This window comes from Pelodiscus sinensis, chromosome 25 (assembly GCF_052426305.1).
Source record: "Pelodiscus sinensis isolate ZL-2025 chromosome 25, ASM5242630v1, whole genome shotgun sequence".
NCBI classification, from domain to species: domain Eukaryota; kingdom Metazoa; phylum Chordata; order Testudines; family Trionychidae; genus Pelodiscus; species Pelodiscus sinensis.
Window position 1 is genome coordinate 17,861,260 of NC_143076.1, and position 25,227 is coordinate 17,886,486.

The 25,227-nt window shown below is 47.0% G+C and overlaps 1 protein-coding gene across 1 annotated transcript; it reads right to left on the bottom strand.

The window, feature by feature from the left end:
- Positions 1 to 1,065: 1,065 nt before the first annotated feature.
- Positions 1,066 to 23,010, bottom strand: ZW10 (zw10 kinetochore protein). The gene is made up of 16 exons (XM_075909237.2): positions 22,806 to 23,010; positions 22,237 to 22,371; positions 20,449 to 20,550; positions 19,542 to 19,619; positions 19,249 to 19,408; positions 17,042 to 17,182; positions 15,392 to 15,583; positions 14,271 to 14,434; positions 12,785 to 12,967; positions 12,061 to 12,299; positions 9,883 to 9,954; positions 7,969 to 8,138; positions 6,963 to 7,093; positions 6,343 to 6,474; positions 2,739 to 2,941; positions 1,066 to 1,489 (listed from the first exon to the last, which is right to left on the bottom strand). The coding sequence occupies exons 1-16, from the start codon at positions 22,920 to 22,922 to the stop codon at positions 1,369 to 1,371; spliced, it is 2,340 nt and encodes a 779-aa protein (XP_075765352.2). The 5' UTR covers positions 22,923 to 23,010; the 3' UTR covers positions 1,066 to 1,368.
- Between the last annotated feature and the right edge of the window lie 2,217 nt (positions 23,011 to 25,227).

Genomic DNA, 25,227 nt, shown 5'->3' on the forward strand with positions numbered 1-25,227 from the left:
TTGGTCAGATCAGGGAAAGGCGAGAGAGACTGCTCATTTCCCCCCTACCTTTGTGCAACAGAAAAGGGATTTATTCCTATCCCAAGCACAAGTGAAAAATATTTGCTGTGGTACATCAGTGACCTACCAGTCACCAATAAACATGCTCCCATTCCCTGCACGAGAGTGCTGTTGTCAGGTCAAAGACACAAAGCTCAGCTGCAGGACAGAACTGCCTAGGAGGTAGCTACTCTGCTGTCTGGCTTTATAAATTAGACCCATTACTTTGAATTCATGGCATGGACAGAACAGACCAGCCAGAGTGTTAATGACCAACCCAGCAGCAGCTGAATGAAGTGTCCTTTGCAAGATATGAAAGTAGCTAAGTTGCAGTCCAGTCCACCTGCAGTGGCAGGCTCTGTCTCATGGGGGGGAGGAAGAGGAAGGGTCAGCCCTGTACTGTCACACGAGCATTGCTGGATAACATGGGCTACAAGATGTTTGTAAAGAAAACAAGTGAGAAACTGCTAGCAATGCCCCTCTTCAGACAGCACAGGATAGCTAGTCTCTGCAGGCCTCACCTGGTGCCTGCTCCAGCTAACAACCCCACCTCCGTGCATTGTGGCCATGAGAGCTGTGCAAGGAGGAGATGCAGCTGCCGGCGGGAGGATCTGAGTTGGCTCCAAGACCCCCAGTTGTGATGTGGGCAAATGTAGTAGCAGAGCACTGAACACAGCAGAGACGCTCAGGGAAACAGGGATGTTTCAGGCTGCAAGTTACTGAGACTATTTTGTGAGAAATATAGTTTGGAGAGGTACTGCATTAGACGCTGAACAGCTCGTAGTGCTATAGTGGGTTACATGGGGATATTTTGCTGTACATACCCTCTATTCAGACAAGACATTCTACAGCCCTTCTACCAACATTCATTATTGTTCTAAGGAGTTAATGTGTGTTGTCATTGAAGTTACTTTAGGCTTATATCTCTGCCGTGCAGAGCTCAAATATGTGTGTGGGTTTTTTTAGGAAGTGGACATCTTAGCACTTGCATAACAGCAGACAGAAAAAACTTCTCAAAGCAGTCTGTTCTACAAATAAATGAGAAAAATGTTGATGTATTCTGTGCTACAAACAAGCTCTTTTGTCACGTAACAGTGCGCTCTCTGGGAAGTGGATGCAGTAAATAAGAGCCACTGCCACAGTATTTTCCTTTGTTTCAGGAAGCAAATCTGCATTGATTTTTATAAATGCTGAGGTGCAAGAGGTTTTCTTCCCCATTGGCCAGGCCTCCAGAAAGTGCCTTTGTAAAGATTTAGCCTGGTATAAAAAGGGTAAAATCCAGATAATTTGAGACCTGGGAAAAGTCTGTTGTGCAGGACTAATCACAGGCTATTTAATTTTGGCAAGGGCCGCTGCTCTCCTCTCGGTGTTCTGGAATAAGGCTCGGATCAAACTCTTTACCTCCACGGGGGAGAATTCAGCTGCGAGGGGCCCTTTGCCCTCTGCCCATCTGGAAGAGAGGAAAAGGGAAACAGTGTAGTGCTCTGTGTAACTCCAATACCAATAACCAATCCAGATCTATAGCCCTTCCTTCCACAAACAGTCCTACACTCCTGAATATTTCAAGCTGCTGAGTTTCCATGACAAGCACAGTTCTACCCTGCATGACTTCCTCTTGCTACAGCCAAATGACGTTTGGTATGGTTACAACTAATTGTAGAGCGAGGAGGCACTGCCTGTTCCTGCAGCCTCAAATGCAGCTGATTGCCGGCATGCACGGTGGACACAAATTGTGTCCACTGGTAAATGGCCATATGAACAAAGCAACCTGCTGTTGGGGACTTTCACTACACACAGTGCTCCCTCTGCTCTGCCTCAAACTCACAATCAGCTTACAGCCTGCTCTGCCTGCATTTACAGTGTCCACGCAAGTCACCAGCTCTTGGGACAGCAAGGCCGGGGGCGGAACCAGAGCATTCAGGATGATCCCAAATTGTTCCGACAGCTGTTGTGAGGCGCTCGGAGGGCGGGTTGTGACAGAGCATTTGGGTCTAAAGGAGAAGTTGCTTTTCCCATTTGCTCTCCACGTGCTTTGTGCCTCTAAGCTAAGATTGCTGAGACAGTCGGTTATCCCCACCCGTCAAAGGTGCTTCTGGAGAAACTAAGTATGGGGACAGCCTGGTTCCAGGCATCTGTTGCCAGTTATTGTTGCCTTCTGAGGTTTTTGGGTCCAACTCTTTTGTAAAATTCATGCGAGTCTCCCTTGCCTGTCTAAAGGAGCAAGACACAGCATCTTCAAGTTCAAACTGGCCACACAGGAAAATACAACAGGAAGTAGGCACAGAAAACATCAAAGTGGTGGACAGAAGGCCATGATATACACAAGGCAGGTCCAGATTATGTTTATTTATGGGAGAAGAGAGAAAAAAATAGGTCTGGTTTGACAGGTTTCTGCCTGTGGGCAGCATTTTGTAGATAGTCATTTTCACTTCTCCCTTACACGCTCAGCCAGTTTCTCATTTGCGTTGCTCTTTCGCAAAGAAATGCAAAATGCACAAAATTGCAAAAACCAATCAGGAGAAATTATAGGTAGTTGCAATATCCAAAACTATTTGACATCCTTTATTAAAATTAATGCAGTTTCAAGCCCACAGCATTCCTTGAATTGAGAACACTGCAGATTTGATGGCATGATCTATCAATACTTTTATAAAAAATTTTGTGTGTGTGTGTGTGTGTATTAGAAGAAAGATGCTTACCGATCTACTATTTCTTGGAGATTGGCCTGTAGGATCATCATCAGCTCTTTGAACGTCATCCATTTCTGAACATAGACTGGAACTTCCTCTTGGTATTTCTTATTTTTGTTTTCTTCGGGTAATGGAGTGAACACCAGAGGTCCTTCTTCCAGTATAGCCCTGCATAGAAAGTGCAATCTGTCTGCATCCTCAGCAGAGATATCCTAGAATTGCACAGAGGGGGAGCAAATGAACAATTAAGTGTTTTCCGGTGCTTAGGGCAGAAAGTGACATGAAAGGAACAGAAAGCTTTGTGAAGATGATAAATCAGTCATCTGAACTGTACTTAACATACCATGAGACACACCAGGTTTCATCTGCTTCCTAATTTGCCACGCCAAAAAAAACCCAAAAAACCCCCTTATTTATGAATGTGTGCATTTGAACAAGTTCTTGGCATCTGCTCAGCACAGTATCTATGCTTGTTTCAAAGAGCACTGGAATTCAGAACATCTTACTGAGAAGCAAGGGACATTATTATACAAGCTTGAACACTTTACAGGGAAGTCACTCAGGAAGGATAGGTGGGGTAAACCAGGAGGAGGTATTGCCTGAAATATTAAAAATGTACACACTTGGACTGAGGTGAAGATGGACGTAGGAGACAGATGTGTTGAGAGTCTCTGGGTTACATTAAAAGGGTAAACAAGGGTGATGTCATGCTAGGATTGAAAAAGCTACTAGGGAGGAAGCTGTTCTAGATTCGATTTTAACAAATAGCAAGGAACTGGTTGAGATTTTGAAAGTGGAAGGCAGCTTGGGTGAAAGTGATCATGAAATCATATAGTTCATGATTCTAAGGAACGGTAGAAGGGAGAATAGCAAAAGAGAGACAATGGATTTCAGGAAGGCAGATATTGGTAAGCTCAGAGAGCTGGTAGGTAAGGTCCCATGGGAAGCAAGACTAAAAGGAAAAACAACTGAAGAGAGTTGGCATGGACATTATTAAGGGCTCAAAAGCAAGCTATTCCACTGCATAGGAAAGATAGAAAGCATGGCAAAAGAGGAGATCTTGCATGATCTCAAAATCAAAAAGGAGTCATATAAGAAGTGGAATCTAGGACAAATTACAAAGGATGAATATAAGCAAACAATACAGGTATACAGGAGCAAGATTAGAAAGGCAAAGGCACAAAACGAGCTCAAACTAGCTAGAGACATAAAGGGTAACTAGAAGACATTATATAAATATATTGGAAGCAAGAGAAAGACCAAGGACAGGGTAGGCTCAGTGAGGAGGGACAAACAATAACAGGAAACTTGGAAATGGCAGAGGATCTTAATGACTTCCTTGTTGCGGTCTTCACCAAGAAGTCTGATGATGAAGGAATGCCTAACAGTGAATGTCAGTGGGAAGGAGATAGGTTTAGAAGATAAAATAAAAAAAGAACAAGTTAAAAATTACTTAGAAAAGTTAGATGTCTGAAAATCACCAGGGCCCAATGAAATACTCAAGGAACTGACAGATGAGGTATCTGAGCCTTTAGCTATCATCTCTGAAAAATCATGGAAGACAGGAGAGATTCCAGAAGACTGGCAAAGGTCAAATACAGTGTCCGTCTATAAAAAGGGAAGTAAAAACAACACAGGAAACTATAGACCGTTCTGTTTAACTTCTGTGGCAGGAAAGATTATGGAGCAAGTAACCAAGGAATTCATCTGCAAACATCTGGAAGGAAATAAGGTGATAGGTAAAAGCCGGCATGGATTTGTAAAGAACAAATCATGTCAAACCAATCTGATAGCTTTCTTTAATAGGATAAGTCTTGTGGATAAGCAGTGGACCTAGCCTTAGTAAGGCATTTGATACAGTCTCACGTGATCTTATCAATAAACTAGGCAAATACAACTTAGATGGGGCTACTATAAGGTGTGTGAAGAACTGGCTGGATAACCGTTCTCAGAGAGTAGTTATTAATGGTTCACAATCATGCTGGAAGGCCATAACAAGCGGGGTTCCGCAGGGGTCTGTTTTAGGATCTGTTCTGTACAGTATCTTCATCAATGATATACATTGGCATAAAGAGTACACTTATTAAGTCTGCAGATGATACCAAGCTGGGAGGGGTTGCAACTCTTTGACGGATAGGGTCAAAATGATCTGAACAAACTGGAGAAATGGTCTGAGGTAAACAGGATGAAGTTTGATAAGGACAAAGGCACAGTACTCCACTTAGGAAGGAAGAATCAGTCTCACGCATACAGAATGGGAAGCACTGTCTAGGAAGGAGTACGGCAGAAAGGGATCTAGGGGTCATAGTGGACCATAAGCTAAATATGAGTCAACAGTGTGACACTGTTTCAAAAAAAGCAAACATGATTCTAGGATGCATTAATAGGAGTGTTGTGAGCAAGACATGAGAAGTCATTCTTGTGCTCTACTCTGCGCTGATTAGGCCTTAGTTGGGAGTATTGTGTCCAGTTCTGTTCCCTCCTCCTTGTAACATTCTTTTAGGTACTTGAAAACTGCTATCATGTCCCCTCTATTTTCTCCTTTCCAAATTCTTTCAGTCTTCTCTCATGTTCACGGGCCTGCCAGTTCCCAACCTGTGTCCATAGTCTAATTTTCTTCAGGGAGACTAGAAGACAGATCTCAGCTGGATCAGCATATTTCTGTCATTTGGTATGAAATGGTATTTCCTTTCAACAATTAAACATGCTCATTTTACTTCTTGTCCCAGCATAACCTATCAATCACTTAACAGACACTGTATAGGGAAATACAGCATACTTTTGCAATGGAGATCCTGCACTCATTTTAGTCTGTGGTGTCTGCTAGGATGCAGAGATTCATGCACAGCCCCCATGCTCTGCAGCAGGGAGCGGGGGTTCTCAGAGCTTCCAGGTTCCCAGCCACTGAGCAGGACTACCAGGCTGTCTGTCTCCCCAGTCTGCATGGGTTGGGAAGGCCCAGGAGCCAGCTGGCATGGGAATTTGGAAGTCTTGGGGGTCCCCTGAGCCAGCAGACCCTGAAATACCATGCAATAGCTAGTATGATTCATATCAGATTAACAGCTGCTATTCCGTAGTGGGCAGCAGTGAAACTGGAAAGTTTTATGTCCATTTCACTGAGCAGCTGCTGGAAATCCCAGAAGTACATTTCATTTTGGAATCCCTGTGTTTCTGATGTTTCTGCAATTAAAACATTTCCAATTCCCTGGTTTTCAGGAAATTTCAAAATAATTACATCTGTTCTACACAAGACTCAGAGAATCTGTCTTTGAAACTTTGCAAATGCCTTTCAAACTCCATCCTCCCAGTACGCTTTGCTAAGTCCTGAGGGCACCACTTAAAAGTAAAATCTGCCTACTCCACTATGCAAATAGGAGACTGAACATTGTCTTCAATGGTACTAGGATTTCACCCAGTTGGTGTGCATGGTCTCGGTCAGTTCTGGATGATGGAAGCTTGAAGCATTTCTGTTGTTACACTGGATCCTAGATATCAGGGAAAGTCAATAGTGGCCGTGAAACTTGACTCTTGCAAGCTCATCTGCAAGGTAATCAAGTACCTTATTTATAACGTTTGATCCTTGATATGTAGAGCACTTGGATTTACCCCTTACCTCTAAAGCCGTGACTCTATTAATAACCTCACTGAGCGCTGTATTCAGTAAGATCCCCATGGCCTTGCAGTAGACATTGACTGGAAGCACATCTTGCCATACTTTGCCAAGTCTCTTTAGCTGGTGCAGTACCTGGAAGAGAACAACTCCACCTTAGCCAGAATCATAAACAAAGATAGACACTAAAGATGATAGGGCACAGCTATAAACTCATTTTCCAAAGCAGAGTAAGGTATCGGATTAAGGAAAAAAAATAGTACTTTGGGCTTGAATCTAGAGGAGGTTAAAAAAACCAACTCAGCTCAAACAAAATAGAAAAAAATTGAAAGTTTACCAAAATCTAATTTTTTAAAAAGTAATTCAAAATAAAAAAAACACCCTTTCATATTGATTTGAAGTGAATGGAATCCAAATGAACATTTTTCAGTTTTTGTAAAAGGGAAACAAACCCAAATGAAAACAAGTTCTTTCAATTCCATTGTAATTCTAAGCATTACATCCATGCTAAGAATTCTTACTGCTACTACTCGGGGGGGGGGAGGGGGGGGAAGGAGGAGGAGGAGGAGGAGAGAGATCCCTTACGCTAGAATCCTTATTGCCCTTTGGCTGGCATCACTCACTTGTCGTGTTGCTTTCTTTGCTGCAGAATAGTTGTCCTCGTTGTCCAAATTGGAAAAATTCCTTGCATTTGACAATCTCTCCAGGAGTTCTCCTTTCTGCACACGCATCTGGGCCAAAAAACACTCCATCCCTGGCGGAGCAAACGAGAAGAGGAAGCCATTTATTCCACAGCCTCAGACGATGTAAGCAGTATATCTGATGTGCCTATTCGGAGACATTCAGCCCCGGAACACAAGCCTGCCATTAGACTAGGATCCATTTTAAAAGACAAACACATTTACCTTTCCCTGTCTCACAGAACAGGTATGTGGTACCGTTCTGCCAGGCATATATCGTTCGGCACAGAGCTAGGGAAACCTCTCACCCCTTGCCCCAGTATGTGAGATCTCACCCACTTCTGATTCCTAAAAATCCAATCCACAAATATGTGTGCGCACGCGTGTGCAAAATGTTGGAAAAGCCTCTTTCGGAAGAAAAGTATAAAAAGATGCACTTGCGGTTTGCAATTTGCGTATCTTTTCCCGACTTTTCCCTGCAGTGTAAACATAGCCATATTCTAGCACAACCACCTCCTGAGTGACACCATCAGGGAACTGAAAATGGAAACCTAGCTATGCAGACTCCCACTGAAAGCAATAAGACTGACAGACCAGACTGGAGATCGATGCAGAATAAACCATGTTTTGGCCAATATTACTCTAATATTGATCACTCTCAACACTTCCTAACACGTTTCATCTAATGCCCTGTTAAGCTGAATTACATCTCAGAGCTAGTTCAGCCACCACCCTCATTGAAGCACTATCCTGTTATATAGATAACAAAAAAATGAGGCACAAAGAAGTTCAGTGACTGGCTGAAGGTCACACGCTGCCAGGGTTCCTAATTCCCAGCCCCCTGCTTTCACCACCAAGTTCCCTTTCGATTATACACTTCTCAACATAAACACTGGGACGAGAGGAAGTTGTGCCAGTCAGTGTATTTCAGTATGAAAGGTAAAATTACCAAGTCTCCTAAAGCCAGGCACCAGATCCACGAAGGTAGCTGCTCCATCATACAGTACGGAGGTGAGGCGGTATCGGAATTGGTGTCCTAGGGTTAACAAGTGATGGGCAATGTACATACAATTGTTGTGATGAATGGCCGCCAGCTGGGGTAGTTTCTGAAGTTTTTCTCTACCCGAGGAGGAAGGAGGAGGAGAAGGGAAGAAATAAAGAGACATTTTGAATCAGATCTGGGACTCTAAACATAAAAATACGCCCTGATATTGTTCTATAGTTCAGAAAAGGTCCAGGTTAGACACTCAATAAGCAAGAAGCTCTCTTCACTCTCAGATCAATGCTGCTGCTACCTAATCAAAAGCAACACGAGGGACAATTAGAATAAAAGCATGTGGCCTCTGGACTTTCACGTACAATGGGAAGTGAACGCTGAGAGGGCAGCACAACATAATCACCTTTGTAGACCTTTACACAAGCAGAAGAGGTTGGCTACAATGTTCAGGGGTGTGTAAAAGTCCTATCCCAAGCGGCATAAATAGTCAACTTAATTCCTTGCATAGACAGAAGTAGGTTGAATTCTTCCATCCTCTAGCTACTGCCTCTTGAGGAGGTGGATTACCTGAGCCAACAGGAGAACCCCTGCCGGCAGTAGATAGCAGCCACATGGAGGCTCTGCAGCAGCACAGGTCTGTAGTGGTTTTAGTGTAGACATGCACACACTTTAGCCAGGTCTAGAATCAAATTATGTCAAGTGAAGCCTGAGAAGCAGGAGAGGAAAAGCATTGGGTTGTAGCAGGGCTCTCGGTCCTCAAATCCAGTTCCTGCCACTGCTTTTCCCCAAGGGAAAGACACCAGCTGTTGGGGGAGGGAAGCACATCACAAAACGAGCCACAGTGGGGTTGAAAGGTTTTGGCCATGTCCATGCTGTGGCTTGCAAATGGATTGAGGCAAGTTTCCAACCTAGCTGTTACAAAAACGCATACAGACCATTCCCATGTAGGGGTGAGTCTAAAAATCGTTGCTTAGATTGGGATTCAAATTCCTGCCCACAAAGAAGCATCTGACTAAGCCAGGTTAGGCCATCTCCGATGACAGCTGACAGAGGCTACGTCTAGACTACATGCCTCTGGCGACAGAGGCATGTAGATGAGGCTACCAGGCATAGGAAAATGAAGCGGCGATTTAAATAATCGCCGCTTCATTTAAATTTACATGGCTGGTGCGCTGAGCCGATCAGTTGTTTGTCGGCTCAGCGCGGTAGTCTGGACGCGCGGGTGTCGACATCAAAGGCATCTGTCGACCACCCAGGTAAACCTCATCCCAGGAGGCTTACCTGGGCGGTCGACAAATGCCTTTGATGTCGACACCCGCGCGTCTAGACTACCGCGCTGAGCCGACAAACAGCTGATCGGCTCAGCGCGCCAGCCATGTAAATTTAAATGAAGCGGCGATTATTTAAATCGCCGCTTCATTTTCCTATGCCTGGTAGCCTCATCTACATGCCTCTGTCGCTAGAGGCATGTAGTCTAGACGTAGCCAGAGATGTTCCAACGGGCTTGATAATGCTTTAGCTGTAGCCAGCACTATCTGTGTTCCAGCATACACAGGGTCCAGAAGGGATATAAATAGTTTATTTGCCTACATGAAATATACAAACCAGTTTCCTTGCAGTAAGATTACAGAGACAGATTCTGCAGGGACCCTATTAATGAAAAGCACCAAAGAGAAACTAGGTATTATTCCATGAGGTGATTTTAAGGAGGGGGCTCAGTGCTCTTTCCCAAAGGAGAAGGGAGTATCTGTCCACCATGCCAAAACCCACCCAAGACAAACACAGAACTGAGGAGGAGTATAAATCAATAGCTTGGCTCCCCCCACCTCCCTAAGGCAGGCACCCATGTAACACTCACACACTTACTTGTGGTAAATTGGCACCACGTCATAGAACAAATGGAAGATATTTCGCACCGAGAAAAAGAGCTGGATACAACTGCAAGGCAAGCAAGATTCCTGTTAACAATCTTCCCATCGGATCTAATGCATGCAGCAACTGGCGCATTCCTAACGCAGGGCTGAAAGTAGGAAGAATTCAATGGCTGACTTGGACCCTGAAGTCAAACAGAACCAGGAGAGATGAAGGGATAATTTTCAAAAGCTCCAGCAGGACCTCGGCTGGAGGTGTTATTTCTAGCTGGGAAAGACACATCTGGGGCAGCGCAGATCGAGCTAACATGCTAAAAACAGCAGTGCAGCCACAGCTACCTAGGTGAGAGGATGGGCTGGCCATGCCCAGTACAGGCCCATGGGAAAGTCTGGATACATGCTCACTTGGCTCGCCTGTCCCACTGGACCTACACTGCACTTTTTAGCACAGTCGCTTGATCAGAGCTAGCGTGTGTCGGCCTCCTTGTGCCGCAAATCACACCCCGAGCTCCAGGGTAGACACACACAAAGACACGTTTGAAATCCCATTTTAGGCTGCAAAGAGGAGACGATTCAGTTGCTTGGTCAAGGCTGGTACGATAACCCTGGTCCTCACTACCTCTGCCACGCCGCAAAGGGAACAAGCACAGCTGAAAGCATTGCTCATTCCGGAGCTGCGGACAGCCACTTGCCCTGCGTTTTCTTCCTCAAGGGAGGGGGAAAAGAGCCTCCACGATCTTCCTTACTGGAGCTGGGGAATCAGCAGGTGGTAGGGAGCAGCAGGAGGCACACGTTGTGGTGACTAGCAACCACTACTCCTGTAGATTATTTGCACTACGGTAGTGAACAGGAGTATGTGTCAGGACCCTAATGTGCCAGGCCATGTGCCATCTACCCTCGAGCGCAGCCTGTTCTGAAAGCAAACATGCTCTGTAAGCCACCGAAGAGGTGAAAGCTACCCTAACCGTAACCTGACCTAGGGAGACAAGCCAAGTAATTTAACGCACGTTCGTTTTCTCCCCGGCTGCTCAGGATGAATTGTCAGGGGCGGAGCGCAGCTGGCTGGGAGAGGGCGGCACAGAGCAGTGGAGCAGGCTCCGTGGCTGTTCAGGACACTGAGTGCGGGACAGTGGGGGTGGATGGGAGAAGAACCCTGTTGCCACCATGCACTGGGCCTGTCATCTCGTCCATAGGACAGTGGAGGTGGCTGCCACAGGGCGCCCCATAGCGCATGGTCTGGGGCAGCCACCCGGAATCATCCTGTGGAGGGAACAGCTCCGCTCTCTGGTAAGCTTGTCACATCGAGGGCGAGGCGCTGGCATCACCTGCATACCTGCTATCTGTGCAGTGCTACCCAAGAGGGCTTTGAAGATAGAGGCAAGCTTCAAAATCACAGCCCACATGTCCGGAGTGAGACGACACTTCCCCATGCAACATACACACAAAATCACAGCCCACATGTCCGGAGTGAGACGACACTTCCCCACGTAACACACACACAAAATCACAGCCCACATGTCCGGAGTGAGACGGCACTTCCCCACGCAACATACACACAAAATCACAGCCCACATGTCCGGAGTGAGACGGCATTTCCCCTCGCAACACACACACAAATGCCTGAAAAATTAACACTCTGTCGCTGCAGACATGGTCGTCAGTTGTCAGGCCAGACAAATACAGCCTTGGATCCTTAAAATCTCTGCCAAAGACACAACTCACGTTCTTTGCTTTCATTCAGGTAGGACAGCAGACGGCTCACCCTCCCCCACACTGGCTAGGGATGTGAAAAAGCAGGTAACTGTGTAACCACTGAAAACGTAAGTGATGACACAATTCCATGCGCCCGCAGTGCAGAGCAGCAGCCGGCTCCCCAGGAGCTAATGCGCACCTGAAGCTGGCTTTTAAGCCGGCTTCCAGTGTGTACTGACTCCCACCTCTGGCTCTGCTCCCGGGGAGCTGGCTGCACCGCAAGTTGCACAGCGGTTATTCCTGTTTGCTGGATGAATGTGAAGATTTGCTCTCCAACCGGCAAATCAGCAGCTTTCATTAACAATTTCTCCTTGATTGTTTTACATGAATGATGTTCTCTGCCCTGCTAGCATTGGTCCTTTAAACAGCTACCGATTTCAAAAGCATCCCTTCAGCTTCATTCACCAATCTGAATTCTTACCACTGATCTGTGCTAGTGGTAGCTTCCAACAGGGTCTGATAAGCCAAGTCCATCAATTTCTCCACAGACGCACTGATGCGGCAGGTAGGCAGAGAGAACATATGAGGACTCAGTTTGGCCTCATTCTCCAAATGCGTCAGCTCACTGGGTGCTGTTTTGGAGGCTTCTGGGGCTTTTACGTTATCACCCGCCCCAGTGTTGGGCAGTTTTGGTATTGCTATGGAGCAATCAGGTGTGACCTGTAGAGGAGAGAAAAGCGGCACATCACAACCTTGTTCCTAGAGAATGGATACAGTTTAACAATGAATTTCAAAGACCCTATTGTGCACACCAGTCTGTGAATTCCATGGGACTCCACCAGAGCTAGTGTGAGAGGATCACAGATTCATGAAGCATGCTAACAGCTCCATAGGTGTGATACATAATAGTCAACAATCTCGTTCTTAAGCATCACGTAACAGAAACATGTAAAACCAGCCATCTAGTCCTGAAGAGGCTTCATTCCATTATTTTAAAACTCATATTTGGCTTGGTAGTTAGACTAAGCAGCCCTACAGAAATGCACTATTCAAAACTTTCAGCAGCAACTATTTCTTGTAGAATTCACACAAGTAACAAAACCAAAACAACCCTCTATAAAACACAGACTTATTTTTAAGCTACTCTCCTTCAGTAGCTAGGTGGTTTCTTACACCGATGCATTGTAAATTGCCATCTCTAGCACCTTTACAGTGTTGTGTATTTCGGAGGTCATCAAGTTTCTGGCTGCCACAATCACATCCTGGCATTTTTTGTTAGCAAAATGAGAATTGACGTTGCGGGCGTATTTCAGTAAGTCCGTGGCATCTCCTTTCAAAAACCCCATGTTCTTCAAGCTCTTCTCAAATTCTTCTGTAGATTTAATCACCTGAGAAGACATTTGAGCACAATGTTCACACTATTCTGGGTTATGAGTTGCAATGAGCTAATAATCAAGCAGTAGAATGAAGTTTGAGATTACAGCTTTGAATCTGATTTGTCAGTAATGATCTCAAACTGTAACCACCTGACAGCGCTTCCATGGCTCATGTGAGATGTCTGTTTCAGTCAATGGCTCAGGAACATGCATTCAGCACACAAATATTACAGTGGACATTGATGACAAAGGGGAGACAGTTAATCTCAACCACAGAGCCAAGGAGTGACTGAAGCTGAAAAAAGGGAACACCCCGTGGAAAAGTGGAATGAAAGAAGCTTTGCTGTTACTGGCTCTTCTGGGAAATAGACCCCAGATCCAGGAGTCAATCTGGCACCTTTTACCAGCACCAGGGCCCAGAACCTCAAAGGCGGGTAGAAGCAGTGTTCCCGGCAAGCTGGGCACTGGTGTGATCATTCAGGAGAAATTCAAATGCTGCCCAGCTGATTAGTAGAGAACTCACAGATAGGTTTTTGTTCCTATTGGTGGTGCACATTTCCATGTGCCTCAGTGCACAAAGAAGGATTTATTCCACACATGGATGGATACAAATCCACCATGGATGGATACGACTACAGGAAATATTGATTAGGTGCCTAACTCCCATTGACTTCAACAGAAATTAGGCACCAAATAGAATTTGTGAAGTGGGATTAAGTTCTGGGTTGGTTTGTTTGTTTAAATTTAGACTTAAAATAATAAAGACCCTGTAATACCATTAATCACACTGTAAATACAATTCAATTTAAGTCTCTACAGCAGTGAAATCATTTCCATTAGAACCTGGCTGGTCAGCCAGCTACTAGCAAGGATGCCTTCACTCGGCAACATACCCTGCAAGACACCAAATCTGGGCTATTTTGGACCAAGGAGGGAGTAAGTCCCAACCCCCACTGCCACCCTCTCTTCTTTATAAGGGGAGTTCTTCTGCTCGAGGGCTCATGCCGATTGCAGCTTTGTTAGCAAAAGCCAAACGTCTTAAGCTTGTTGGAGTGGAGCGCACAGACTGGATGCTGCTCTCTTCAACTGCATAGGACTGATTTGCATGTTCAATTACAGAAGAGAGCAAAATACACAGTAAAAACACTGCACCAGCATTGGTGCCGCAGGAATAGGAGACACAGCTTAAGGCAGAGACTGACTTTGGACCTTCCTATCGTAGCAGAGGTTAAAGATCAGACAATTCCCGGGATTGCAGAATCTGCCTTTCCAGGTTTTACGTCGCATGGATTTCAGGCCTAGGTCTGAGTCCTACCTCGATATACTGCTGCAGTTTGCTGCTGCTGGCTGGAATCGAGTACACCAGACAGTCCCGAATGAGGCAGTCGGACATTTCCTCCCAGATTATGTCACCCAGCATCTCTGACACCACCACTTTGGAGTCCTTGTCGTCTTCCCCACACTCATCGAGACACACATCTGAATTGAAAAAAAAATATAGCCCAAATGGATATTATAAACATGATGCAAGGGGCAGATCTTCTCTGAACCCCTCAATCCCTTCCACACCCCCATGGTGAGCTCAGGACAGAAATGGTCAGTGGTTGCACCTTCATCTGATGTTCTCTGGTCTCAGGCCATGTGCTAGGCTTACAGGATTCCCTGCCCTGTTAGGCTAAACTTGTGTTCCCAGGAGTTTGCTCAGTGCCTGGAATGTGCCCCATTCGCACACTGTCAAGAGACCCTCCACAAGACTAGTCCTACACAGAATTGTCCATAGATCGTATCACACGTGCCAGCTTTTTTTCCTCAAGAGCCCCAGAGCTTCTCACAAAGTGATGAGTTTGCAATACTGGCCGTCTGAGGCGAGCTCTTTCTGTAGAGAAATAAAGCATTTCTAAGATGCCCTACAAGCTAAACACTCTTTGTTCTTCCTTTTCATGGTTGGAGCTTTCCCTGAATGCTCACAGACTCTGCAGCTGCCGTCACTCAAACCCCACCTTCGCCATTTAATACTGTCGGCTGCTCTTCAGAGACAAGGAAATTCAACGGGTTTTTAAGAAGGGACTCCATTCTCAGGAATTCCCATCTTTCTGCATTAGTGACCCCCCCGTCACACTTCTCACCAAAGAGGCGGGAAGCCGATTTGTAGAGCCACCGGGAGGAGGCACACCGAGCTGGAAAGACTAAAGGGGCCCAAAGAGAGGGAGCCGAGGGCAGGTTTGCAGTGTTGAAAGCTGCCAAGCTTTGCAAACCGCACTGAGCTATAACGGAACATCTCAGGGCACTTCCATAGCACTGTTCTGGGTAGCAAGGGCTCCATGGGCCTGGTGGAAACCAGGCTGTTCTACTGCTAAGCATTCCCAGAGGCCTCCACAACAGCTAGAAGAGCCAGCTGTGGGGAGCAGCATCTCCCGCAGGGGACAAACTACCTACTCAACAAGTGTTTGTGAAGAACTTCAAGCACCAGCTTGATCTTGCCAAAAACCTCCACCGGGGACGAATGCTCCAGATTAGGCTTCTCAGACTCAAAGTGCAAGACAGCTGCGTCAGGCTGCTCCTTCAGCAGGGGTCGAAGGGAGGGATAAGAGATCAGGGGCTTGAGGATGTACTTCAGCAGCAATTGGCCTGAGAAAGGGAGACAGAGAATTGATCTTCAGCATCAGTAGGCAGCCAGGTCGGCTTGTTTGCTTCCACTTTGCCCAAGAGGGACTAGCTAGGATGGGCACCTTGGACTGAGGGTTGCTCAGATTCGAGATGAAGAATATTCCCCTTGGGTAGCTGCAAAGAGCCCATGATTTTATAAATCAAATGATGAACTACTAGAAGATTTCCTCGGCCTCACTCAGGGGGTTTGGAAAATACAATTAAAATGCACATGCTCATTTGAATCACTGCTCTGGGGTGGGGGAAAAGGGGTTCAGGATGCAGGCTGCCCCCGGGAGAGGACAACCCCAGCCCTCTGTCATCACAGAAGCCTGGGCCTAGGTGAGAAGTGCCTCTCAGTGGCCGCTGCAGCTCCAGGGAGGGGTGCATGTCCCTGCCTGGGGCAGATCCGGGTTCATCTGTCCCCTGCGCTCTCCAGCCAGAGTGAGGAATGCAGCCAACTGCACTTTCCCCTCGCTCCCTGACGAAGGGGAACTATTTTCCCCTTCCCGTGTAATGTTCCCATGTGAACCGGGGGGCAGCCCCCCGCCAGCCCTTTTACCTGCCTGGTGATTCTGCCTCTTTAAGGAGCAGTAATCCCATCCCAGGCGCATCCAAACCCTGACCTTGCTTTAAGTTACGATAAGAGGAAGCTGCGTGCAGAATTTGGCGGTCCTCGCTGGTACCACTGAGGAGAAGTTCTTCCAAACACACAGGCTCACAGAAAGACAAATATATAGTAGAATTACAAAGCCAGGTAGGTGACACTACCTGCTGGCCACTGTCAGAGCTCGCTAATCGCTTTACTGCGACTTGCCATTATAATCACCTGCAACAGCCTGAAACAAATGCCTGGCTCTCTGCCAGGGAGGGGACTGCATCCAGAAAACAGGTTTAAACATGAGCCCACTGAGCCACAAAACCACAGATCAAAAGGAGGTAATAAGACAACTCGACAGGCAGGGATAAATAATTCCAGGGAGCTGCACGTGAATAGAGGTCATGGGATTCAATTTGCACGAGTCAGGGGGCATAGCAGGTCCGAGAGGGATGCGGCAGGGCGTGTGGTTTGGCAGGTTTTGTTCCAGTATGGGAATCCCTGTGCATCTGCAATTCCACCACTCGGACCAGCCCAGGGGGCTGCCACACGAGGGGAACAATACTGCCTCTAGTACTACCAGCCCCTCAGCACTGGGCAGAGGGAATGGGCAAGGGGGTGGGAAAATAAAAACACAACAGGGGACGAAAACAAAACATCCTTCCTTCCTGAGAGACTCCTCAGAGAGGGGCTGCCTGCGGAAAGTCAACCCTGGCCGTGGGAAGAGGCCAGTGTGGCAAGGGAAGGGTTGAATTCTCTGACCGAGGGGTTGGCAATCAACAAAATGCCTCCCTCTTACCACATTCTGTTCCGTACATGGGACACACAGAGGTCTGTCTCACCAAAATGTTTAAGCCTGAAGCGCAGCTCTCCTAGGATAGCAAATGCCTGGAGCACAGAAGCACCAGTGATCTGATCGTCCTTCACTGGCATGGTGTGTAAGTGCAACTCCGTCTGCATCACCGTCTCTGCACTGCTGATTTCTAAAAGAGAGCATAACCATCTCCGTTACAGTGAGAACTGGGCTAGAGAGGAGCGGACAGTCTACAGAACTACTCGGACGGGCACCAAAGCAAAACTTTAAGCTCCTCTTTCTTCCCCTCAGTTCTCCGACCATAAACCAGAGAGATCTCAAGGATGTCTGGGATACAGCATCAAGCTCCTGGTCTCCATATACAGGCGACCCCCACACTTCCGACCTAATTGGTTCCTGGAGAACCGTCGTAAGTCGAGCTGTCGTAAGTCGAACCCTTATTTCCCATTAGCCGCAATGATAAAATGAGGGTTCCGTTCCTGGTCCGCTTTGCCTCCTGGGAGGTGTAGTCCCCAGTTCACTGGGCCAGAGCTGGCCGGGGGCTGTGCTGGGTGGAGGTGGCGGCCGGAGCAGGTTGGTTGTAAGTCGGGGGTTGCCTGTACTGATCAGCTCTTGCCAGCCTAGGGACTTGGCACCAGAATCCTTCTCTGCTGAAGAGCAGCATCCTGCAAGCTGCTTGTGTTGGTCTTTTACATGGGTCTGGAAGTAGTTCCCCCATTTCAATTTCTGTGCAAATTTAGGACGTAAAGAACATTTAGGCCATAATTACTTTTCCTCCTCCAATATAATCTCAACCAAGGCAAGAGTTTGTTTTACTACCTGAGGCATCGCTGTGGCTCAGAGGACACTGAAGTACTTACCTCTGGCACTGCCTGTGTGTCAGATGTTTACATTTTCCTAAACAGCTAAAGCAGCTTCGCACAGTTCTACTCATCAGAAATCAAATATCATTAGTGTGTGTTTATAGTCATCATGGGGAGTGGGTGATCCTCTTTTAATGCCTGGCCCGGTAAATTTTCCTGGTGAATCTGGAAGGCTGAGATCAAGCAATCTGGATTTGCTAACGTGCTCAAGGAGTTATAGATATAGACAAGAAAATGAAACGGAAGGCACATGAAAGCTCTAACTGAAGGGTGTCTCCTAGGATGAGAACTTTCCTACAAAACCGAATTGGAAAAATGCTTGTGCATCAGACATACTTCACACCCACGGCTCACTCAGAGCAGACACATGGCACAGAGGAAGTGGTAACACCCCGAATGTATTAAATGATCAGTATTGCTTCAGACATGGCTTCAATTATCAGTGCAACAGTTTGAAAAACGAGGTCAGATGAAACTCATCTTCTCTCTTTTATTCCTCAAGTACTTTTTATCCCAAAGGACACTTTGCTATTCCCTCATTGCCTGGGACTACCGAAGGCTCTAAGGAACAGGAGGAGGCGGAGTAACTTGCAAAACAAGCCATTGCTAGGTGAGCATGTTCATCCAGATGAAAGGTTTCAGAAGCCTCACCCAGCTAATGGGGCAAGTCAGTTTCTCAATAATACACAACCTGACACCAACAACGCCTAAGAAATCCTACAGCCTCTCAGGTTTGGCCTCATGACTGACAAAGGAACTAGAGGCTGAGAACTCTCAGGGCTTCTCATATCACTCCCTAGGAAATACTGCTGTTTGGGCCAGAAAAAACATGTCAAATACATTTTAAGAGCCACTGAATGTAGCAAGCTGCCTGTATAGCTCCAAACCTCCTTCCACATGGTGTGAAACCCAAAGGGCACTGCCTCCAAGCAATCCCATGCCATTAGAAGTATGCCACTGGCAGGAAGGGGTAGCTGAATCCACCCTGGTTCACCTATATTAACTAAGAGTGCATCTATGCAGCACCCTAAACTCAAAATAAGATATGCGATTTGCGTTATGCAAATTGTGTAGCTTATTTCAAGGCTATTCCAAAATTTGGCGCTGTCTACACAGAACCACATTTCGAAATAACACGTTATTTCAAGCCACCCCTTAACCCTTACGTAACAAGGTTTACAGGGATGGTGAAATAGCGTGCCCATTATTTCAAAACAACAGGTGTGTTTCTAAGACATGGGGTAGTTATTTCGGGATACCTTGGTATCCTGAAATCTCTCTGCAGTGTAGATTTACCCTAACTGATTAGCTCTGAAGAGGATTTTGAGCCAGGATCATTTCAGTCACTGAACCAAACTGAAATGTACAGCACCTTTTGAAGGAGGAAGCGTCCACAAAACCATTTGTCGCCACTCTTCTCCCAGGTGATGGAGCATATTCTGGGTCTGCACCGTCAGCTCCATGCCTAGCGCTTTCAGAACCTTCAGCTCAAAGCCTTTGCGGGATTGTAGCATTTGCAGACTACTTCGTGCCTAGCAGTAAGAGGAAGGTAGTTATGCACAGAGCATAGGAACCAAGCAAATGGATCAGATGACAGGCAAGTAATGACAGGGATAATATCACAAGATATTATTAATTACATATAGGAGAGAAGCTTGTTACTACCTTTTTCAGATGGCGAGCTGCTGCTACATACTTCTTTTCCAGTAATGCAGTACTGTAGTCTTTAATAGTTGTATCAAACTGAAAGAGTTAAAGAGAAGTTAAATTTAAAAAGTACAAGGTACCACATTCAGGAAAGAACAATCAATAACACAAATTCAAAATGGGATATTACTGCCTCACAAGGAATACTGCAGAAAAGGATCTAAATAAGAGTCAACGATGTAACACTGTTGCAAAAAGTGACCATCACTCTGGGATGAATTAGCAAGAGTATTGTAAGGAAGACATGCAAAGTAATTCTCGTACTCTATTTAACACTAATAAGGTCTCAGCTGGAGTACTGTGTCCATTACCTAGGATGACTGTGGTACCTGTGTCATTAAGAACAGTCTGGACAAATACCTATTCAAGATGGTCTAATACAATGGTTCCCAACATTTGCAAGCATACAGACCCCTTTTCAATCTATTAACATTTCACAGACTCCTCTTTCTGGGGGAGAAAAGAAAAAGAAAAGAAAGGGTTGGGCTCACCACGGTGGGGCCAATCATTATTTTAAAACTTTCCACAGACCCCCTGCAGTAAAGTCATGGACCACCAGGGGTACGCGAACCACAGGTTGGGAACCACTGGTCTAATACTTGGTTCTGCCTCAGTGTGGGGAACTGAATGAAATGAGATGACCTGTTGAGGCCCCTTCCAGACCTACATTTCTATGATTCCACAATCACACACAAATACAATTTCAGCTCTAAGATTAGCGGGCGCATTTTTTTAAAAATTACATGACTAGGAACAGAAGAGTCACAATTGTTAGTTCACTACGGAGACCCAAGCAGATGTGAATGGAAAAAACAAACAGAAACATGTAGTGATCTGAAGCCATTTTCCCAGTCTCCTTCCTCACCTCTTGTAACTGTTTCAGCACACTTAGAACCAATGAGTCTCGCTCCAACTGCTGCTTCAATTCAGTAAATTCTGCAACAGCCACATTCAGATCTTTCTGGACCTAGAAAAGCAACACAGACATCAAGCATTCATCAACTCATTACAGTAATCAAAGACTATGTAGCTGTTTCCATTGAAAAAATAATACCAACATGGCAACACCACCATGCTGCATAATATGGATGTACCTCCCAAAGTTACAAACAACACCTATGGTTATTATAACTGCAAGGAATTAGTAAGAAAAAATATTCTATTTTCCCAGTGTATTTACCAAGTGCATTCAACAGCAATTTGTATAACAGTTTCTCTATATGCTCAGCCTGTTTTAGTCTCATGAGAAAAACTCTTTCAAACAACAGAGAAGAAAAACTCAAAGGCTACGTCTACACTGGCCCCTTTTCCGAAAGGGGCATGCTAATTTTCAACTTCAGAATAGGGAAATCCGCGGGGGATTTAAATATCCCCTGTGGGATTTAAATAAAGATGTCCGCCGCTTTTTTCCGGCTTGTAGATAAGCCGGAAAAAAGCATCTAGACTGGCCCGATCCTCCGGAATAAAGCCCTATTCCGGAGGATCTCTTATTCCTACTTCAAAGTACATGGCCAGTGTAGACGTAGCCAAAAAGTTTTAAAAGAAGTATTATTGTACAGGAATTTCTGAATTAAAAAAAACATGGCTCTATCAAACTGCAGTTTAAAAAACAAAACAAAACACATTGTTGAGATTCTAGAGTCTCTTTAACAGTCCTCTAAATTTAAATTTAAAAAATGTCAACTTGAATTAGGCCAAAAGTATACATTTAAAAAGCTTCCACAGCCATCCAAGATCAATACAGGAGTTTCTTCTTTTAAAAAATCCCCCAATAGTTAAATAAACAAACAATTTCCTGCAACACTTGACTAATGAAACTGATTTCAGTGATTGTTATTTGTCTATGCTGAGAAACATAAAATAAATTCACAGCAAATAAAGAGACAAGTCAAGCGAACGGTTAAGTCTTTCAGCCTTAACACAGCATAATTAGCATCAGATGTAAAAATTATTTTCACATCACATAATTTTTGAGACGATCATGCTCCTTTGCAAAGAAAGGATTCAGATTCGTCTCCCACCTACTGTAGAGCCTTTCTAAGTAGCATTCTGAAGCCAGAGTGGTAACACAGGTGAGAGTTGTGAGGACTAGCCCAAGGGTACGGATTAGATGACCCACTTCAAAAATATAAGCAGGTCAGTAGCCAGGGGAAGGTGGACAGTTTTGCAATCAATGTATAGTAACACAAGGTTCACTTCTCAGCTGCAAACACATAATCACTGTTACACTTCGGTCAAAACACACTGCCTCTCAGTGCCTCAGTTTCCCCTATCAGCAAAATAAAGATTATTCCTCTGTATCTCAATGGGGGAGGCTTCAAGAATAATTCAAGAAGATACATGATGGGCTGTGAAACTACTGTAATGAACACTGGGGAAAATTACATACAATTACATAAATAATGAATAAGTTATAGCTGCCCTCTATTTATATTGCAGGTCTGACACATTATAAATTAGTATGTTTCAGACAAGGACACGTTTTATAAGAGGTGGAGCTTCACCCAGCAGCCCTTAGCCATATTTTGCTTTCCTCTTCCCTTGCCTTCCTGTGCAGCCATGAGCATGCTACACATCAGTGGAGTTGTACTGCTCTGGGGTGATGCAGGAGGAAAGCTGCTAGACTCAGATAATGCAGAACTGCTGCTGTCACCTCATTCTCAATCCTGGATTTCAGTAGGTCGATGTCGCTGCACAGTCTGTCCACTTGCGACACCAAGTCCTCGGCGCTCTCCATGCTCGGGAGGAACTCGTTGTACTTCTTGTTAATCATGTTGCAGACTTCGTCCTAGGTAGAGGGGCTGGACTCAGGAGCGGAACAGCAACCCCCCCCCCCCAGAGAGAAAGCCCAGGGCCCAAACCCCCTCTCCCCAGGGCAGCCCCCTGCGACCCACAGCGCTGAGGGGCAGGACGGTTTTGCGAGGGGACCTCACAGGCGAGAGCTGGAGCAGAGCCGCACCCACAGCCCCCCCCTCGCTACAGACACTGGACAGGAGCCCAACGCCCCCCCCCCCGGGAAATGAACCTCAGCGGCACCGCCCGGAAACGCCTGGAACCCCCCCCCAGTGTCACCCCCGCCCCCCTCCCCAGAGCCCCCCCGCCTCCCTTCCTGAGCCCCCCCCCCCCGCCCCTATTCCCCCCTCCCCCCCTCCCCAGAGCCCCCCCCCCCTCTTTCCCCCCCCCGCCCCCTTCTCCCCAACTCGGCCAATTCCCCCCCCCCACCTTGAGCTCCTCCACCTGGCGCGAGAGCCGGGCGATGCGGGCGCCCAGATCCTCCTTCTCCAGCCGGCCCGAGTGCGCCAGCACCGCGGCCACCAGCGAGGCGGACGGGGCGGCCATGGGGACACCGCGCCCGGCTCGGGCCCGGCCGCCTCCTCGCCCAACGGCCCGCCGCCGCGCGGCACCACGGGAGAGCGAGTCCGCGCGCCCAGCGCCGGGCCGCCAATTCCCAGCAACGCCCCTCGGGGGGGCAGGGCGGGACTACACCGCCCAGCGTGCACCGCGCCGGGGGAGCCTACGGGCCGCGGCCTGGCTCAAACCTATCTTGTTTTGCTTTCCTCTCCCTTCCCTGCGTCCGCCGCCGGCCGAGCCCCGCGTCTGATTGGGCCGCTGGCGGGGGCGGGGCCTGCAACCCGCAGGGGGCGGGGCCGCTCCTCGCCCTGCCGAGGCAGCAGCTGCGAAGTGGGGGAGGGGCCGGCCCGCTGCAGCAGCCCCGGGGCGCACTGAGACCCCCCCCCCGGCAGTGACTGCGGGAGGGGGAAGCTGCAAAGGGGCTTTTCTGTCTCCTGCAGCTCTTGGGCTGGTGGTTCCGGAGGGGAGGGGGCTCCAGCCTTTGGAAGCTCCAGATCCCTTTTTGAATTTACGTGCAATGCAAGATCTACCTCCCCCCAAACACCCTGCCCCCCCCCTCCATCCTCCCTGCTTTCACCAGGCTGGGGCAGCGGGTTGGTGCAAGTTCTGGTCTTGGGGTAAGATTGAGAGTGAGCTCAGGGCAGGCAGTTGGGTTGCAGAAGGGGGCTCTAGGTGCAGGCTCTGGGAGGCTAGGGCAGGTATAGGAAGTGGTTCATGACTGGAGAAGGGTTTCAGGCTGTGGACTCCAGTTGGGCACTGCTTACCTAAGGCAGGCTCACCCCCTTGGTCTTTTACCACTCCCTAAAGCAGCCAGCAGACTCCACCCCAAGTCCTGTTGTACCCCCCTCTCTGCTTTGTGGAGAAAGGATACAGAGTGGGAGGGGGCACCTTGACATCAGCCCCCTCCTCCTCCTTCCCTGCCCTGCCTAGAAAGCAGAAGGCTCCCCAGAGGTAGGGGCAGCTCCACGGCAAAGGGCAGGAGATGAGCAGCAGAGGGGAAAGAGCAGCTGACCATGCTGTGCCTGATAGCCTCTTGCCTAAACTAGTCAAGATCGCCTGTCAGAGGCTCCAAGATCTACCATAGATCCTGATCTACTGGTTGGGGAGCACTGTTTTAGGTCCTCTTAGTGATAAGGATGCTTTTGCCATGGCTGTTGTGGGAATATATAAATATTTTCCATCTCATTTACTGCAGATTTATATGTAAACGTGAAAGAATGAATTCACACTGTCATTCTTCGGTCATGTGGATTGCTAATTTGGCCCCTCAACCACTGAGGGCCGAGTATCACTGCTCTGGAGCCAAACCTTCGAGGCTAGCTGTATACCTGCACAGTGAAAGATACAGAATGCTGCAGGTAACCTTTAAATACTATTTGACCTTTGCTGGACCTGAGCCCTGGGTATGCAGGGCCTGCCCCAGCAGTGTAGCTGGTGGGAACTAATGATTTGCGCAAGAGGGCTTTTGTCCGAACGGGAGCAGCACAGTATTTCTGCAAGAACACTGACAATCTTACATGAGATCGTTAGTGTTCTTGCGGAAATTCAAGCGGCCAGTGTAGACAGCTGGCAAGCTTTTCCGCAAAAGCAGCTGATTTTGTGGAAAAACTGGCCAGTCTAGACACAGCCAATGAGTGGCTGCTTCTAGGGTTAGAAGGACCCATTACTACTGCGATTCTATAGCTGGATGCAAGAAATGACATTTCTTTCACATGTAGCAACACCTCCCAGGTCTTTAAGCTGCTTGTTAGCAGCTCCTCCACAGTGTAGCTGTGTGCTGTTGCTGAACGGAGAGGCGGGAGTGTATTTTCCATGTGGAGTGAGGGGTTAGCCAGGACAGGACAGGACAGGGGATTAACTAGAGATACAGCTGCCCAGGGACTAGAGCATGCACAGATTGTAGCTGTATCAGACTGGCAATTTTTTCCCTGCAGACTTCAGTACAATTAAAAACTAAAAACAGCTCCAAGTAAACCTGGGATCAGCAAGTGGTAAATAGGGTTCTTTTCGGTTGCTTGCATAATATTGGAGATAATCCCACCCGGCGAACACAGCAAGGAACATATGACTTAGATAATACCCTTAGCAATCTCCCCTTTTTATGAAATAAAGGCAAAGGAAACAGATTAACCCACTTTCCATTCTGTTACGCAACTGCAGGGAACTCATAAGAACAGCTGTTAGCTCCCCTCTCCATTTCAGCTGTTGCACGGGATGCAGGAGATGGATGGAGTTAATCTGTACATCTGATGGTGACCCTGCTGCATATACCAGACTCTAAGCATGCAGAGAT

Bases quoted from the DNA above. Each gene is read 5' to 3' on its own strand.
- ZW10 (XM_075909237.2), bottom strand. From the start codon at position 22,922: ATGGCCGCCCCGTCCGCCTCGCTGGTGGCCGCGGTGCTGGCGCACTCG. The intron at 20,551-22,236 runs GTGACAGCAGCA...TTGCTTTTCTAG, and splicing joins AATCCAGGATTGAGAATGAG to GTCCAGAAAGATCTGAATGT. The intron at 2,942-6,342 runs GTAAGGGGTAAA...GTGCAATTCTAG, and splicing joins ATAGAGTCACGGCTTTAGAG to GATATCTCTGCTGAGGATGC.